The 16541-nt window shown below is 36.1% G+C and overlaps 1 protein-coding gene across 3 annotated transcripts in view; it reads right to left on the reverse strand.

Moving 5' to 3' along the window:
• Positions 1 to 7178: 7178 nt before the first annotated feature.
• Positions 7179 to 16541, reverse strand: part of BANK1 (B cell scaffold protein with ankyrin repeats 1) — a 306079-nt gene continuing 296716 nt past the window's right edge. For all 3 annotated transcript variants that reach the window (XM_055342479.1, XM_055342480.1, XM_055342481.1), the window contains 5 exons: positions 15842 to 15905; positions 10809 to 10838; positions 9951 to 10006; positions 8329 to 8393; positions 7179 to 8074 (listed from right to left, as the gene is read on the reverse strand). In XM_055342479.1, the coding sequence (XP_055198454.1) occupies positions 8334 to 8393; positions 9951 to 10006; positions 10809 to 10838; positions 15842 to 15905 (210 nt within the window). In that variant the 3' untranslated portion in view covers positions 7179 to 8074; positions 8329 to 8333. The remainder of the gene's footprint in view (positions 8075 to 8328; positions 8394 to 9950; positions 10007 to 10808; positions 10839 to 15841; positions 15906 to 16541) is intronic.

Below are 16541 nucleotides of genomic sequence, written 5' to 3' on the forward strand. Positions count from 1 at the left end.
GTATCATGATTTTGAAGACCAAGAGTCTGAAATCAAGAGGTTGCCAGAGCCATGGTCCCTCTGAAACCTGGAGAAAGGGGGGATCCTTCCTTGGCTCTTCCTTTCTTTGCTGATTTGTCAGCTCTCCTTGGTGTTCCTTGGCTTGTGGCTGCAGCACTTCAATGATACTCTTGGCTCATGTGTCTGTGTGTTCACAGGGTGTTCCCTCCTTGTGTGTGCCTCTCCTCTTCTATAAAGACACGGTTTGTATTGGATTCAGCGCTCACTGTACCCCAGTATGACTTCATCTTACCTTGATTACTCCAAAGACCCTTTTCAAATAAGGTCACATTCATAGTTGGTGGGGGTTAGGACTTTGTATCTTTTGGGGCGATACATTCAATCCCAAAACTGTGTTTTGATTTCTCCAATCTAGAGATTGTAATTACCCTACAATCTGGCTCTCCGAGCAAATGGAAATTTATTATGAAGATATTGGAAAGTGACATAACCAATGGAGACTGGGCTAAGAGGATGGCTGGGAATCAAGGGTCTGCTGGGGGTGGAGCAGGCAAAATTGCAGCCAAGGTCATGCCACAAGAGCAGTTTGACCTCTTGTCTGTCCCCACACCATGATTAGAATGACTTCAGCCACTGAATCAGGATCTCAGGAATGAATGCCTGATTGAATTTAGAAACCTGACTGTGCCAAAAGTGCACTGAATAAGAATCTGCCACCCTCAGCTTATGAAGTGGGAGGCTGCAGTGGGAGTAAGTTGGAATTACTTTCTTGTTAAAACTATAGTCAATCAGGAAATTTCTCAAAAGAATGATGGCAGTGCCAATAGGAAGAAGGAAAAGCCAGATACTGGATCATCAATATGACGAATATTTGCCGTAGGAAGATAAAGCCTGTGGCACCAAACTAAAATGATCAACTTCTCAGGGATTAATACAATGCTCAAGTTCATAAAGAGGCAAGATTGGGCTTTGTCTTCTAACTTACCCATTGGCTATCAGTACTAGAGGGAATACCAGTAACAAACATATATAATCTTAAAACAAGGAATTAAAAGATTCAGATTTTGAAAGGAAAAAATTGTAACAGGGCATCCTCCTATGTAAAGACAATGGAAGGAAGGGGGCGGCACTTGACTCTGTAAGGGACTTGGTTTTCCATAGCAGTTGAAGTAACTATGCTTACACAAACCATGGAAAATTTTAAATAAAAGTAGAGAATCTTCCGGGTTCTGGTGACCAAATGCTACACCAAATTGGGAAAAGGGCATCTTCTTTTATTCCCATGAAATTTGGCTGAGAACCAAGTAGGTCACCTGTAGGTGGCAGTCATCTTAGGAGCAGTGTCTTCACAAAGCTACGAGCAGCAGACACAGCTGAAGCACATATGAGAGTTCCTCCAAATAACTACAGAGATGCTTTAGGAGGGGTGAGAGCTATTATGAGACAGGATTACTGGCTAAAGAATACAGATATTTTAAAGGTAAAAGTTCAGTGTGTTTCTAATAAAAGATGCTGATCACACGATCACACTGCTCAATCTAATGCTTCCCCTCTCTGTGGAAAACAAAGATGTAAAAATGTACCAAATGATTAGTGCCTACTTTTCTGGTAACACTGATAAGGTCATGCCCTTTCCTTGGGGGACATCAAGCTATGGTGCTCAGCAAACGGCCAGGTAATTAGTATCATTTCAAGAAGAGCTTATTTTCATCTGTCTATTGTTTCTTCATAGAACCTGTAATCACCCTTGGTCCTTTTTTTTTTTTTAAGAGTTTATTTATTTATTCATGAGAGACACAGAAAGAGGTAGAGACATAGGCAGAAAGAGAAGCAGGCTCCTCTTGCAGGACTCAATTCCAGGACCCCGGGATCACGGCCTGAGCCAAAGGCAGATGCTTAACCACTGAGGCACTCAGGTGCCCAGGCCTTGGTCTTTTGAAAACCTTAGTGCCTAATCCAAAGTGAACAAAATGGGTCAGAAGGCTGTCTAGAGTTTACTCTGGGAACCACCACGTCCAATAGACAAGATTCTGACTTAAGTGCTGGTGTCAGACATGCTTTACTCTTCTCAGCCTCACAGTCTAGGAAGGAAAATGGATCTGAGCAAATGATACTGTTACTCACTCTCGCTGGGTCACCCTTTAGCAGTATTCAATTCATCAACTCGCCCCATTTGTTTCCTTTTGTGTATCCACCATATTTCAAAACTGAGAAGTGTATAAGACAGCCGCAGTTCTGATAAATGTTTCCCTTGGTGTCAGGTTTTCTAAAGTTTGTTTTTCTGCAATCTGAACTTTTAAAGTATGGTTAAGTCAGATTATAAGATTATTAATAATGAGGATTGAACATATTTAAAGAGGAAATAATTATATTCAACATAATCTAAAATTTTTATATAAAGAAGAGAGCTAACAAAAGAAGAACTAATCAATGAATAATTTAATACTGATGCCTTGATTGTAGACGGAAGTGAAATTCTTCCTGAATTTGTAGTTTGGTATTTTTAGATTTTAATGAAAAATGAGTTTAATGAGGGTCATTTTATTTAACTATATATTCTTGAGAAATAAGGAGAATCTGAATTCTACAACTAGGTAGTCTATGAATAAAGCTTTTGTTGCTCTTGTGGCAATACTGGCATTTAAGTTTCTTAAAATTATGTTATTATATATATGCTTAGATTATATAAAGCTCAAAAGGATTTTATATTGATTACAGACACCTGGATAATTTTAATCATATAAGATTGGCTTGGAAGTTGGACGTATGCCAGGAGGAATGTCATTATTTTATGAATCAGGTAACCCAGAAGGTGACCTGATTAACATTTGTTCATTTACAAAACATCAAATAAGCACCTGAAATGTGAATTGAATGCTTGAAATGTGAATTAAGCAGCAGGCTAAACAGATTAAAATATTTTGGTTAAGAAATACATTTTCAGATAAAATTCTTATTGGGGAAAAACTGAGTTAAATTAGACTCTTGATTTTATTCAATGTACCAGTCAGAGATCCAGAAGAAACAGAAAGTGCTCTAGATATTTCAGCCAAAAAAGAATCTAATAAAGGGAATTAAGAGCTTACAAGATCCTTCAGAGAGCTAAGACAAGTTGGTTTAGGTTAGGTTATGACTGTAGCTAAAATCCAGTGGTCAGGAAGCGGCTTGTGCCCATTACCATCATTGATACCACTTTAACTGCCTCAAGCTCCTGCAGCTGGTGACCAGAGCCTCAGATGAGGATCCCACTGGCCACAGAGACCAACATGGGTCTACCCTACTGGCCAGTCTCCACAGCAGCAGCGGGTGCTCCCTGTCTCAACTCCCATCTTCTAGATCTTCCAAGAGACCATCTCATTGGTGGAATGTGTATCATACATAGCACCTTCCAAATGGTCAATTCTGTATGGAACTAAGCTTAATGTTGATTTGTGGATGTAGAAAGAGTTATACAGTATTACAGTGTTTTACTCAGAGACATGTATTACTAATTAATTTATTTGAAGACAAGTGATCTTCATTCTGACTGAAACTAACTTTGGTTATTTGCAAAAGTCAGAATGTAATATTTCACTTTATGCTATAAGCAGGTGCAAATCCTGAATGCCAAATAAGTATTGTGCATGCCACCACTCCTGTCACCCCTGGCACCATCTCCTGTGGCAAACATTCTTAAATGATCTTGACACAGTTTTCCACTGAACCCAGGTTTCAGGCTTCATCTAAACACATCACTACAGTCATCCTTCAGCCAGTTTTCCTTTTCCCATTAATTGGGAAATGAGGCCAGTTTATATTTACACAAAATGTAAGCCAGTAGTTTTCAAACTATATAGATTTCTTTATTGCAGGATTACTTAGTCTTCTGTAGTTGTATGCTATTATGCTAAAGAGGACTAAAATACATAGAACTTTCTAATGTCACTTGATCACCGAGATCCCCCCCCCTTTTTTACAGAGCTCCTTTTTAATGCAATAACCATGAGTTCTTTGTAATACAATCTGGGAAACACTGTTGTAGTACTTTACTGTTGATGGATTTTTCCACCTGAGGTTTTTTATCTTCCTGGGTGACCCAGGTGGTCTTTCAACACTTTGTAATCATTGTTTTTTTAAAATAATGATATAGATTTGAGCCAGATGCTCTAAGAGCCAGTCAAATAAAGAGCCAGCCTAGTGTATCACAATGGTATTCACATTTCAAAGAGGGTTATTTTCTTGCAAACTGTCTTCCTTGACATTTACTCCTAGCCAAAATGTTCTAAGCACTTACATCTAAGTAGACTGACCACATATGCCAGTTTATGCCTGGATTAGTCCTAGTTTATACTTGCTTTTCTATTGTAATTGTTAACACTACTCTATTTTACCATCAAAAGTGTCCTCTTTGAATGATGAATGATCTCCTTACATTTAATTCTCGTCTATGCTAACATTGGTCTTACTACCTCCATTTACCAATGATTAAATAAGCCTTGAAAACTGACTTGGTTTTGCACAGCTAGGACATAGCTGAGCCAATATTCAAACTAGGTCAGTCTTACCTCAAAGCTCATGCTCTTGAATGAAGTCCTGCATTGCTCATGTAAATATCTGATGTCATTTAATAACCATAAAATTAGTTAAGAATTTTTATTGTCTACATTTTGAAGATGAAAATATTGAGGAAATCATGCTGTAATTTATGAATTTGAGGTCCATTGTATTAAGAATCTTATCTTTTGTTGTCTTTTATATGGTAATCCCTGCCTTTAATGATCAGCCCCACAAATTAAGGCAGGCCAACAAGATGGCTGGCAAGTACAGCTACAGAAAGGGCTGCTAGTAGAGCTCCATAGCAGCCCTGAGCCAATCAGCTGGGACCTAGTAGATCAGGTCATGATGCAGATCTCTCTCTCAAAAATTTACTCATTTAGAAAAGCACTATGCAGTAAAATTCAGGTGAGCCCAAGTTATTAAAATCAGACCCCTTAGCATTATAGGAAACCAGAAGGAACTCAGATGGGCAAATACCTAGTGTACAAATAGGACATAATGATGACTCAAGTTACAAGGTCATTCTCATTAGAACAATACTGAGAGCAGTCTTATTTTCTAAAAATTGGAGAGTCTATTGGCAGAGAAATTGAATGTTAGATTTATGAAAATATATTGGAGTCATCCATTCTTTTGAGTATTTAATGATCCGTTTAAGCTTAAGCCATATGCACTTCAAAACAAAGACATTCATTGTGCTATCTTAAGGTTTTCTACTTTCAGAAAATTTTATATAAAGCTGTTTTTGTTTCAACGATGTTCTTTAAAGTGTTAATCCCATTTTACTGTCTAATCTAGATCAGGGTTTTTCAACCTTGGTGCTATTGACATTTTGGACTGGATAATTCTTTGCTTTGTGTATTGTGGGACATTTATTAGCATCATTTGTCTCTACACACTAAATGCCAGAAGCACCTTCTCCATAGTCATGACAATAAAAAATGTTGCCAGATTGCCAAACATCTGGGGCAAGGGAAGCAAAATTGCCCAGTTAGGAACCACTGGAATACATGCTTCCTTTATGTTAGCCTAGAAAATTGACAAGGTAGAAAACAAGGGAATTAGTATTATACATAAAACTCTGATAATATTCAAGGCCAGTTCAAATTTCTTTAGAAGTCCGAGTTCTGGTAAATTTAAGAAGTTAAGGAAGGGGCCAGCTCTTGGCCAAAGTTAGGAGTAATGGCTTGGAAACAAACCTGACTTAAGAAGGGGATGATGGGAAAGATAGAGTATATTAGCTACTGGCTGCTCAGGTTTCCAGAATCAGCGCAAAATCCTCAAAAGATTCCCCCATGTATGTCTTTCCCTTCTGGCAGTGGTTAGGACTCTCTGAGAAATGCCCCAAATCTCCAAGGAAAGGCCACATCTTGTATCTATTTTTTCGGTCTTTGCCCCGTCCTCTCTCATCTTTATCATGAATGCAAAGCTTCTGCTGTGCAGCTCAAAGTTAATGGACAGTATTCTGCATATTTAGGGGTGGAGTCCAGAGATGAAAAAACACTGTCTCCTCGGGGCATTTTCAGTTGTCCAAGTTATTAAAATCAGACCCCTTAGCGTTATAGGAAACCAGAAGGAACTCAGATGGCAAATACCTAGTGTACAAATAGGACATAATGATGACTCAAGTTACAAGGTCATTCTCATTAGAACAATACTGAGAACAGTCTTATTTTCTAAAACTTGGAGTGTCTATTGGCAGAATAATTGAATGTTAGATTTATGAAAATATATTCAGTTCTTTTGAGTATTTAATGATCCGTTTAAGCTTAAGCCATATGCACATGAGGTCACTCCTAAATTTGGATTAGTCTTCCTCCACCCTTGCATTCTCTCTACTTTTCTTTGCATCGTCCAGTGCAATAGGTAATGATATGGATTTCACCAGTTCCCCCAATTCCAACCTTCTCTATCTTCCAAATCAATCAGGGGTGGGAGGAGTCATGGTAGAGGAAGCATGAGGAAGACCTCAGTTAATTTTAGGTTTCCTTTTTACCAGATCTCTTTGTGATGACAAAGTGGTAAGATTTTGAGGGCCAGAGTATCCCAAGAAAGAGACTATTAAAGGGGCTTTTTGCCATGGTTTTATTCTAAGTTAGCTCAGTTCAGAAGGGTAGTATTTAGAGGCCCTGATTTTAGATTTCCATCTATGCTAAAGACCTGAATAATATTCAAGCCTCATCTTTCTCTTCCACTCTTAATTGAGTCTCAGCTTAGAGATAATCCAATTGCTTTATAATTAGAAAAGTTGACATTACACCTGTCACTAGATTTCACAATTTTAATAAGAATAAAGCCAATGATGAAACTGTAAGTATCAGTCACAGGCCAATATAGAGGTTTTTACTTTAGAGACAATACATATATTTGAATTTAGAGACGCAGAAAATTATATAAAACCAGTCAGTTTTTCTAGTGCTTTTCTGAACTCTTTGGGTGGGACAGTCCACATAAATGGGGGCTCAGTGTGTGGAAGGGCATGCTGTTTCTCAAAAGCTTAGGTGTGAAACTTTGGACTAACTTTCCAAATGTCACAATCAAAGCATCATCTGTTAGGGATGAATCAAACATCTGTATTATTTTTTAAAACTTGAGTTTATTTGAGGATGTTACTAGTCATGAGAAACTGTGGTCAATATTTTGCAGAATCATTATAAATAGATATTCCTATCACTGTTTAGAAGCTAGAAAAAATTATTTGTGTATTTACTGTGTGGGGCTTATGCAATGAAATTCAATGAATTAAAAACTTTTTCAGGAGCCTTCCTTCTGTAAATTGGTGAGCAAAAGAATTTAGTGGTTAATTATTATACATTTATTTTGGAAAGTCAGACATAGTTTTTTAAACATTCATTTTATTTGCAGGAATCAGGCATGGAAATCATAGAACAATAAAACTGTGTTCTATTCTAAGCTAGTACATAGTTTCTAAGACATAGGCTGCTGGAATTGTAAGCCTTTTAATAAAGAATGTAGGTTGTAGAAATGTATGTTAATTTGAAATATAGAAAGTTAAAATAATATTCTCTCAATAATGGGCACTAACTAAAGGAAGGTTTCTGAAAACATGATGTGACAATAATAGTTAGACCTTTGAATGTCAGAAATTCGGAAAATGGACCAGCCACTTAAAAGGCAAATATGTATTGAACAAATTTGTATTTCCATGGTCATTTTAAGGACAGAGGAGTAAAATGTTAAGGTTAGTGCTTCAAACAGGTGCAATAACTTTGCTACAGAGCATTTCACTTCTTTGCTCTTGTTTTTCTTCAATTTTCAAAACACAGCTGCTTCAGTGGCAAAATGCACTGAAAACTCCAAGAATTGTCAAAGAATGCAACTGCTCAATGGCATTCAATTTGAATCTTGATATAACTATCTGAAGCAAGTTAAATTGTGGCAATAACAAATTGTGAAATCCAGAGGTTTACTTCTGCTTTCATGGTATTTTCCCTGAAGATAGTAGGCAATCCAAATGCAAGCTTGCTTTGCTCAGAAAGCAGAGTGTCTGCAGATTTTTGGGTTTCATTATAATAACCTGAAAGTGAGATCACAGGAAATAGATTAGTGAATAATGGATCATCAATCGAAATTGATTAGCTAGCATAAAATCACCTTTATACATAAATCTTTCTAAGGAACAATCACCTTTAGCTTGAAAAATACATATGTTTATCATTTCAGGAGGAGACAGTGAAATATTTAAAGTATTCTGTGTGCTAGACAAATGATCCCTTCAAGTCTCTAATAAGCCTGCTTTAAACCTTATAAAAAATATAGCTGATATTTTACCTTCTTTAATAATCTTTCCTGCAACAGAAACTGAATTCCTTTTCAACTTGGAGTCGAGTAGGAAGCTAAGGAAAAAAAAAAAGATACAGAGCTAGCATTTCTCCATTTTAAGGCAGAACAAAGAAACATGATAAAGTCATAGTTGCCTTTTATAGGACAACAGCTTCATTGAGGGAATTGGCAAGACGTTCCTCCATCTTAAAAGGAAACAATTATTGTAAAGCTCACCTACACAAAGTCGTTGAGTTCAAATTTTATTTCCATCTTGATGGAGAATAGCCTAAGTGTTGGGAATTTACTCTTTTCCTCGTACCCCAAATGTTGTTCTCAAAAAGTATGCTATGGTTGCATAGTCCTCCAGATCTTGTAGAAGGATCTTTGTTTGACAAAGGTATTTTCATAAACTCAGAGGCCTAGGTGGTGCCCCATGATTCTGCTATGGTCCAGTGAGTCTAAAGGGTCCATATACTGTAGACTCACTAGGTCTGTAGCTTACTGGTGGGTCACAGGATGATCCAGAAATATTTCAATCAGTTCTTAAGGGTAAATGACTTTTATGATTCCTTATGATTCACCTAAAACATAAGATAACTTAAAAGGGTTATTAAAATTGGTTTATTATGAGAATTTACCATTATGAGATTTACCATTATGAGATTTTAGCAAGAAATCCAGGGGCCACATGATCCTAGGCAATACTGAAAATTTCCTACATCACATATGTAGATAGTTGGAATAACATGCCTGTTTTTGAGGAAGAATTTATGGTCAGGACATTATCAGTGTTGCCTTGAACTAGTCTTGGTTTTCTTTTCTTTATTTTTTTTTAAGATTTTACTTAAATTCAGTTTGCTAATATATAGTATAACACCCAGTGCTCATCTCATTAAGTTAGTCTGGGTTTTCAATTGCTGCTCTCTTAGTGTTATTTTTAGCTTCTTGCTGGCAATTCATTTTCAGTTAGCTCTACATGTGAAGTGATGTATATTTATGTGAATGATATTTTGGGGTTACATTTTTTCCTACAGCTAGACTTTTTTTTTATAGTAAATCTTTTTTTTTTTTAATTTTTACTTATTTATGATAGTCACAGAGAGAGAGAGAGAGGCAGAGACACAGGCAGAGGGAGAAGCAGGCTCCATGCACCGGGAGCCCGACGCGGGATTCGATCCTGGGTCTCCAGGATCGCGCCCTGGGCCTCCAGGATCGCGCCCTGGGCCAAAGGCAAGTGCTAAACCGCTGTGCCACCCAGGGATCCCTCCTACAGCTAGACTTTAAGGACTGTGTACACTGTCATTCAAATAGACTCATCATATTCCTGTTGCTAAAAAAGATATATGCAAAACTCCTCTAAGATTTATTTGATCTGTACATGTTAAGTTCAGTCATACTTTGGCCAAGGTGACTTTTCCCTTTGGGTTCTTTGCTTTTTTCCTAAGTAGTTAATTTCCTTACATTACTGCTCATGCAGTAATTTGCACCCAAACGCTTATGTAACCTATTTTGTTCATAGTTGTTAAAATGTTTCAAAGCATAGTCAGGATAGAAGGCTCTTACATTCTTTTTCGACAAAGAAGTTCTTTTTTTGCATTTTTATAAAAATTAACATAAATACAACCTACCTTATTGCGGAAGGGTATGTTATGTAACATATTTTCATTGCGGGCACTTTCATTACCTAGAAATATAAACTCTGTTACTATTTCTTCAGTCATTCGCGTATTTAATGATTCATATATTCAGGACTTTTAAAAAACATTACATGCTTTGAGTACGATATGGGTAAAGGGAAAAGTTATTGAAGAAACAAAAAGGGGTGTGGCCACTGCTCCTCATGCCTTTACTACAGGCTTTCCATTTTCAATCCCAGCCATGTGGCTAGGTTCTATTGCTTTTCTCCATTCTCACAGTCATTGCTTTGGTTCGGGTTGGAGACAGTTGCTCCAAGTTTAGTCAGGGCTCCCCAGCTGGCCTCTGGCTCCTCTTGACCCTCCCAACCTTCTGCGTACATTCCTCCCCACCACACTAAAGTGAATCACCATCTCAAGTGTTTTTCCACTTTCATTTGCTTTATCAATAATTCCCACTTACCAAGCATCGACTCCCATTGACACATCATTATCAGTCTTTATAGCAATCCCCTATGTAGAAGTCTTGTCTACATTTTACATACAAGGAAACTGAGGCCTAAACGCTTAAGTGGTTTGACAAAGGTAGTAACTGGGAAGTTGTGAAGGGCTGGGCCCATTGGAGTCCAAAGCACATGCTTCTTTTACTGTGTAACCACACCTCTACATTGCTGTTCTCGAATCACCTCAAAGTTATTTTGGATGTCAAGTGGTTTTGCATATACATATGAAAATCTATATGAGTTTTTGCACTGACCTGCCTCATCATATTAAGTTTACTTTAATTTTGAAACTGGTTTATCATATGCTTTGTTGTAGTCCAAAATTCTTTGGTAAATAGCAAAAACTTACCATTTGGATGGTGCACAATAGTGAGTTTATCTAGAAGACAGAAAGAGCACATTCTGTTGAGTTTTGCTCAATATTTATCTTAAACTTTCTTCTTTTTATTGTTTGACTACTTCTTGTCTTTGAGGTGACTATGAAATCTAATAGTCTGGTTACAAAGATACTAATCTATGGCCACAAAGTGTGAAATCATGTCTTTTACTACTTTTGTCTTTTTTCCTCCTGATGTTTGTCCCAAGGTGTTATGATTTTTGAAACATTAGACACTTAATAAAAGCTTGCTATTCTGCTTTAATATTCTTTTAGCCTGTGATATTCCATTCTTTTTTTCAAATTAACATTATTCAGTATGTTTAGTACAATTCAGACATTTTAAAGTATGTACGTTTACGACTTTTGACAAATCTATACAGCCATGTACCCATCACCCAGTTAGGATAGAGAACATTTCATTTCTACAGAAAATTCCCTTGTGCCACCCATTAATATTCACCCCACCATTACCCCTAGTGACCCCAATCTGATTTTTATCGCTATAGATTAGTTTTTATCTAGAATTCCAGATAAATGGAATCTCAAACCATGTACTCCTTCGTGTTTGATATCTTTCATTTAGCATAAAGCTGTGAGATTCATTCATGTTGTTGTGTGTCATAGTAGGTATTTCTTTCTATTGTTGACTATATTCCATTGTGTGAATATACTATGGTATAACTATCTCTTCTATTATTGGACATTAGGGTTGTTTCTGGTTTGGCCATTATAAATGAAACTGCTATGATTTTTGTGAACAAGACTTTGGGTAGACATAATGTTTTCTTTTCTTCTTTTTTTGGCAAAATACATAGGAATGGTTTGTCTAGGCCATAAGGTAGGTGCACATTTAACTGTTTCATCACAACTGTTTCATGACACAAAGTTGTCACACCACTTTACCCTTCTATTAGCAATTCATGCAATGCATATCCAGTGTACCATATCCTTATCAATTCATTTTGACAATATCTAAATATTCTAGCCATTATATTTGTTGTGTATTGGTATTTCATTTAGTTTAATTTGCGTTTTCCTGATGATTAATGATGTTGAGCGTATTTTCACATGATAATTGGCCATTTGTCTTTATAAACTAAGGTCTAGGTATGAGATGTACTCATTGGTGCTGGGCTGTCCTTGCTTCTAGGGCTTTTCAGCAGAAGGGCTAAAGAAACACATTTTTATACACACAGTTATATTTCTATATCTGTTTGTAATAGTTGTTACTTTTACCTCCAATTCCAATCTAGAACCACAAGATTCATTCCTACCTTCCTTCTTTCCTTCGTAGTTACTCCTTTCTCTGACAATAGGAAGTCTGGCTATTACTATCCATATTACATTTATTTATTTACTCCATCTTGAATGTACAAATGGTACTTTTGAAATTGCTGAGCTATAACTCTATAGAGAAATAAACCTACTAACTGGAGTACAGAATACATTCTTGTGTACTGATTTTTAAAAAATTTTTATCTTTGGAATATTCTGTTTTCTAAATTATTTTGTTAGTTTTCTTCTGTCTACCTTCAGTATGGTAATACCTCTAGGTTCATTTTCTTCTGCTCTTCCTGCCTCCTTCCCAGCCTCATCTTTGTTGAATATGTAAAACATTTCATTCAAAGGAGTGTAATTATTTTAGTTTTGTAGGTTTTGCTTTTTAATTAATTTGTTCTTTTTGTCTAAGTTAAATGTATTGGCAAAAAATTAATTATTTTTCCTTAGTATCTTTATAGTATCTATAGGATCTGTTATGATAACCTAACTTTACTTTCCTGATATGGTAACTCTTGTTTTTGCCTTTTTCCAGTTCATTTTATCAATTTTAGTTATGTTTTCAAATAACTGATTTTTGGTTTTGTTTATCCCTTTTATTTGATATTGATTTTTGATTTCATTTTGTATTGATTTTTGATCTGTTCTTAATAATTTTTCCTCTTACCTCATTTTTGGTTTGAGTTTGCTTTTCATTTTCCAGTTTCCTGAAGTGGAAACCTAGATCATTGATCTTAAGCTTTTCCTTTTTCTACTACAATATTTATAGCCAAAGATTTACCTCAAAGTACTATTTTAGTTGCATTTCACACATTTTGATATGTTGCACTTTCATTATCATTCAGGTTGAAATATTTTCTTGTGATTTCTTATTTGATCCATGGGTCATTTTGAAATGTACTTAATTCCTAATGATTTGGAGGGACATTTCTAATTTTTCAATTAAATTCTAATTTCTGGGACGCCTGGGTGGCTCAGTGGTTGAGCGTCTGCCTTTGGCTCAGGGTGTGATTCTGGGATCCAGGATCGAGTCCCACATCAGGCTCCTTGCACAGGCCTGCTTCTCCCTCTGCCTCTGTCTCTGCTTCTCTCTGTCTCTCGTGAGTAAGAAAAATCTTTAAAAAAACATAATTTCTTTCTGTTGTGGTAAGAGAATATAAGCTTTCAAAGGCTGAAATCTTTCAGAGAACATACTCTGAAAATTTCAACCTTTTGAAATTTTTTGAAACTTTTAAAATAGCCCACCATCTGTTCTGTTTTGGTAAACCTTCTATGTATACCATAGGCAAATATGTACTCTAAGTTTTTCCCATGTCATGTTCTGTAAACATCAATATATTTCCTATTTATTCTCTCCTTAAAACCATATTTTTTAAATTAATTTAACTATGGTTATAGAAGTTTCTTTAAAGTATTTGTCTATTAAGACCCACAACGGGACCATTTTAGATTCAGTTTTTATTAATGGCTTTCCTTTTCTTTTCTATGAATTACATATTCCTATATCTTTGTATGCCTTCCTTTTTTTAAAAAAATTGAATACTGGACATTATAGACAATTGTATATTCTAGATTCTGTAATATTCCTCTACTAATAAGTGTAGATTCTTATTTCAGCAGGAAGTTTGATTATTGGCATGAACTTATATAGGCCTGGTTTTATGCTTTCTTTTCAATGTTGACTTATAGATAGCCCAAGGAGTTTTCTGAAGCCCTCAGTAGGAATGAGCCTGCAAACTCTCCCTTCCATGTGGCTCTTGTAAGGGCTTGGTTTTAGGCTTTGTTAGGGCAGGTCTACAGGATTTCTCACCCTAAGTCATGGTCTTTAATCATTACATTTCTTGGGTGTCACAGCAGGATGCAATGTTTTAACAAATTGTTAAGAAGATCTTTCCACTCTGGCAGGGCAAGAACTCGACTTCCCCAGTATGGCTTTTCCCTGGCTCTGCTTAAACTCTAGTATATCTGTTTTGCTTTCAGTGTCCTAGAAGCTGTTATCTTATATGCCTCAGTGGTCTTGCTCTGCACATGTTCAGCTCACCTCTTGACCACAGATTTGTGAAATCCCTCACTCCATCTGAGGCTACCTCTCTATACAGCCATCTCCTCTTCAGTGACCCACCACACACATTCTTAGAAGCTTTGGTTGCTCTGAATCTGATCTTTCCCTCCTCATTTCAAAGGATTGCCTTGCTTTGCACAGACTCTAGTCAGAAAATCAGTCTCCTGGGTCATCATTAGAGCCACCCTGTAAGTTTTGTCACTGGAATTATGGTCTTAGGCTGTTAACTGCCTACTCTCTGAAATCAACTGCCTCATATTTTTGCCCAGTGTTAGTGTTCTGTACAGTGGGAGGGTTTGTCTGGTACTACTTTTGGTTAGAAAGGGAACTAGCTGATTCCTAATTAAGACAGCAATGATTAAAAGCATTGACTTTGGAGTAAATAAATTTTTTTTTATTGGTGTTCAATTTGTCAACATACAGAATAACACCCAGTGCTCATCCTGTCAAGTGCCCACCTAAAAAAAAAAATAAGTTGTAGTTTCTAGTCTGTGTGTCTTTGGGCTTCTTAGTTTCTTATAATCTCAGTTTCCTTATTTATAAATTGAGACTAATGTTTACCTCAAAGGGCTGTTGTAAGAAATTCAAAAGATAATATTAAGTGTATAGTAGTCAAATATTAGCTGTTACTACCTAATATTCCTTAGTAAAAGTATTTATATATTTTGTGATTTTATACATTGTTAAAATTTTAATCTTTTTCCACATTAGAATGGAGATCTATAGGACTCAGTCATCTGTAAATCAGCCCCGTGTTTATTAGCTTAATTATTTTATAAAGTATATTTCTGTTTTTAGAAAACATTTCTAAGAGAGCTTAAAGAATTTTCTATGGAAAAGCAGATACCAATTTAATAATATGAAAATAAAAATTTTCAAGGTAAATTTCAACATGAAGCACTAGCTAAAACCTATGCAATCTTACTGAAAATGGAAGAGATGGAAATTTCAAGGTTTGCTAGTGGTTGTCAGTTTTTAATTATCTGTGCAGGGGTTAAGGACTTAGGGGAAGAGTGGTCCAATAGTGACAACATAATTTATTTTCAATTTTGGAATGTGCTGTTTATCTTTGGAGAAGATTTACCAACTTAATAATGTTTGGTTTGTATTAAGATTAAAACGAGTGTCCCCCCTCCCAGAACAATTAACAATTGTTAATTATTAGCAAGGGGAATCTGCATTGCCAAGAAACATGCTTGCTGCATGGGAAAACAACCTGAGATTTATAATTTAAAATTATCCACATGTGGACAATTGTGAGAACTGATGTATTGAGAATATTCAACCTTATTAAAAAAGTATGACTCCTTAATAATTCAGTACTCTGTGTAATGGCTCATACATATTAAAATTACTGGGGTGGAATTAAATTATTTGCAAATTTCACAGAAATCAAAGGAAAGAAATTAGCATTTATTGAAGGTTTGTTATGGATCAAAGAAGTTGAAAAATGTTTTAGATACCAAGGTGCACAACCACTTTCAGATATATCTATAACTACTCCTGTTTTGCAGACAAGGAATTCAAGTACCAGGGATTAGACGCTGTCCAGGCACACAGCTGGGAAGTGATGGAGCGCAGATTTGAATTCAGGCTTGACTCCACAGCCCTTGCATTTTCTTCTTTTAGAGTGATAAAGGAATAACAAGCAAATCTTACTTACCAGACACATTTTCTTCTTCTGGCCTTTTCCCAATAATGCAATCTCGTAGTTGGCGTAGTTTTTCCTTAATAAGGAAATGACCAGAAAATACAAGTGAATATTTACAAATTTGTCATGGATCAAATGAGAACTTCAGCTACTGTCACTAGGACTACCATGACTGTATAACACTAATTTGGTACTTAACACTGTCCCAATCAACCATCCCTGATATTTTAACCATGTTATCTTACTTAATATTTGCAAAGTCATAAAGTATCTATATCACCATATTATTTTACATATATAGAAACTGAGATTCAGAGAGGTTACATAATTTTCCCAAAACACACAGTTGTAAGTGATGGAGTCAGAATTGGGGCTCAAACCCCAATTCTTGTGGTTGCTGTTTTCCCAATCTAACACCTGAGGGGGCTATCTTGGCTATCTGGTGTCCAAGAGCATTAGTGTGACACTGTGGTGATTTGCTACTGCCTAAGCCTACTTTCAGTCTCTGTGGGCACAATTTTTCCCATGAATGCCTTCTAAGAATTAGGAACTTGGAAACAAATGATGCATAACTGGACTCCCCTTCTTAGCTCATTTGTGATCTTTCTTTGCTTTCTAAAACATTCTAAAACATTGAACATCTATTATCATTTTAACCAAAATGTAAAACAGGCTAACATTCAAAAATCTTTTAGAAGAGAATCTAAGAATA

The sequence above is a fragment of the Nyctereutes procyonoides genome, unplaced genomic scaffold (assembly GCF_905146905.1).
Source record: "Nyctereutes procyonoides isolate TBG_1078 unplaced genomic scaffold, NYPRO_anot_genome, whole genome shotgun sequence".
In the NCBI taxonomy this organism is placed as follows: Eukaryota; Metazoa; Chordata; class Mammalia; order Carnivora; family Canidae; genus Nyctereutes; species Nyctereutes procyonoides.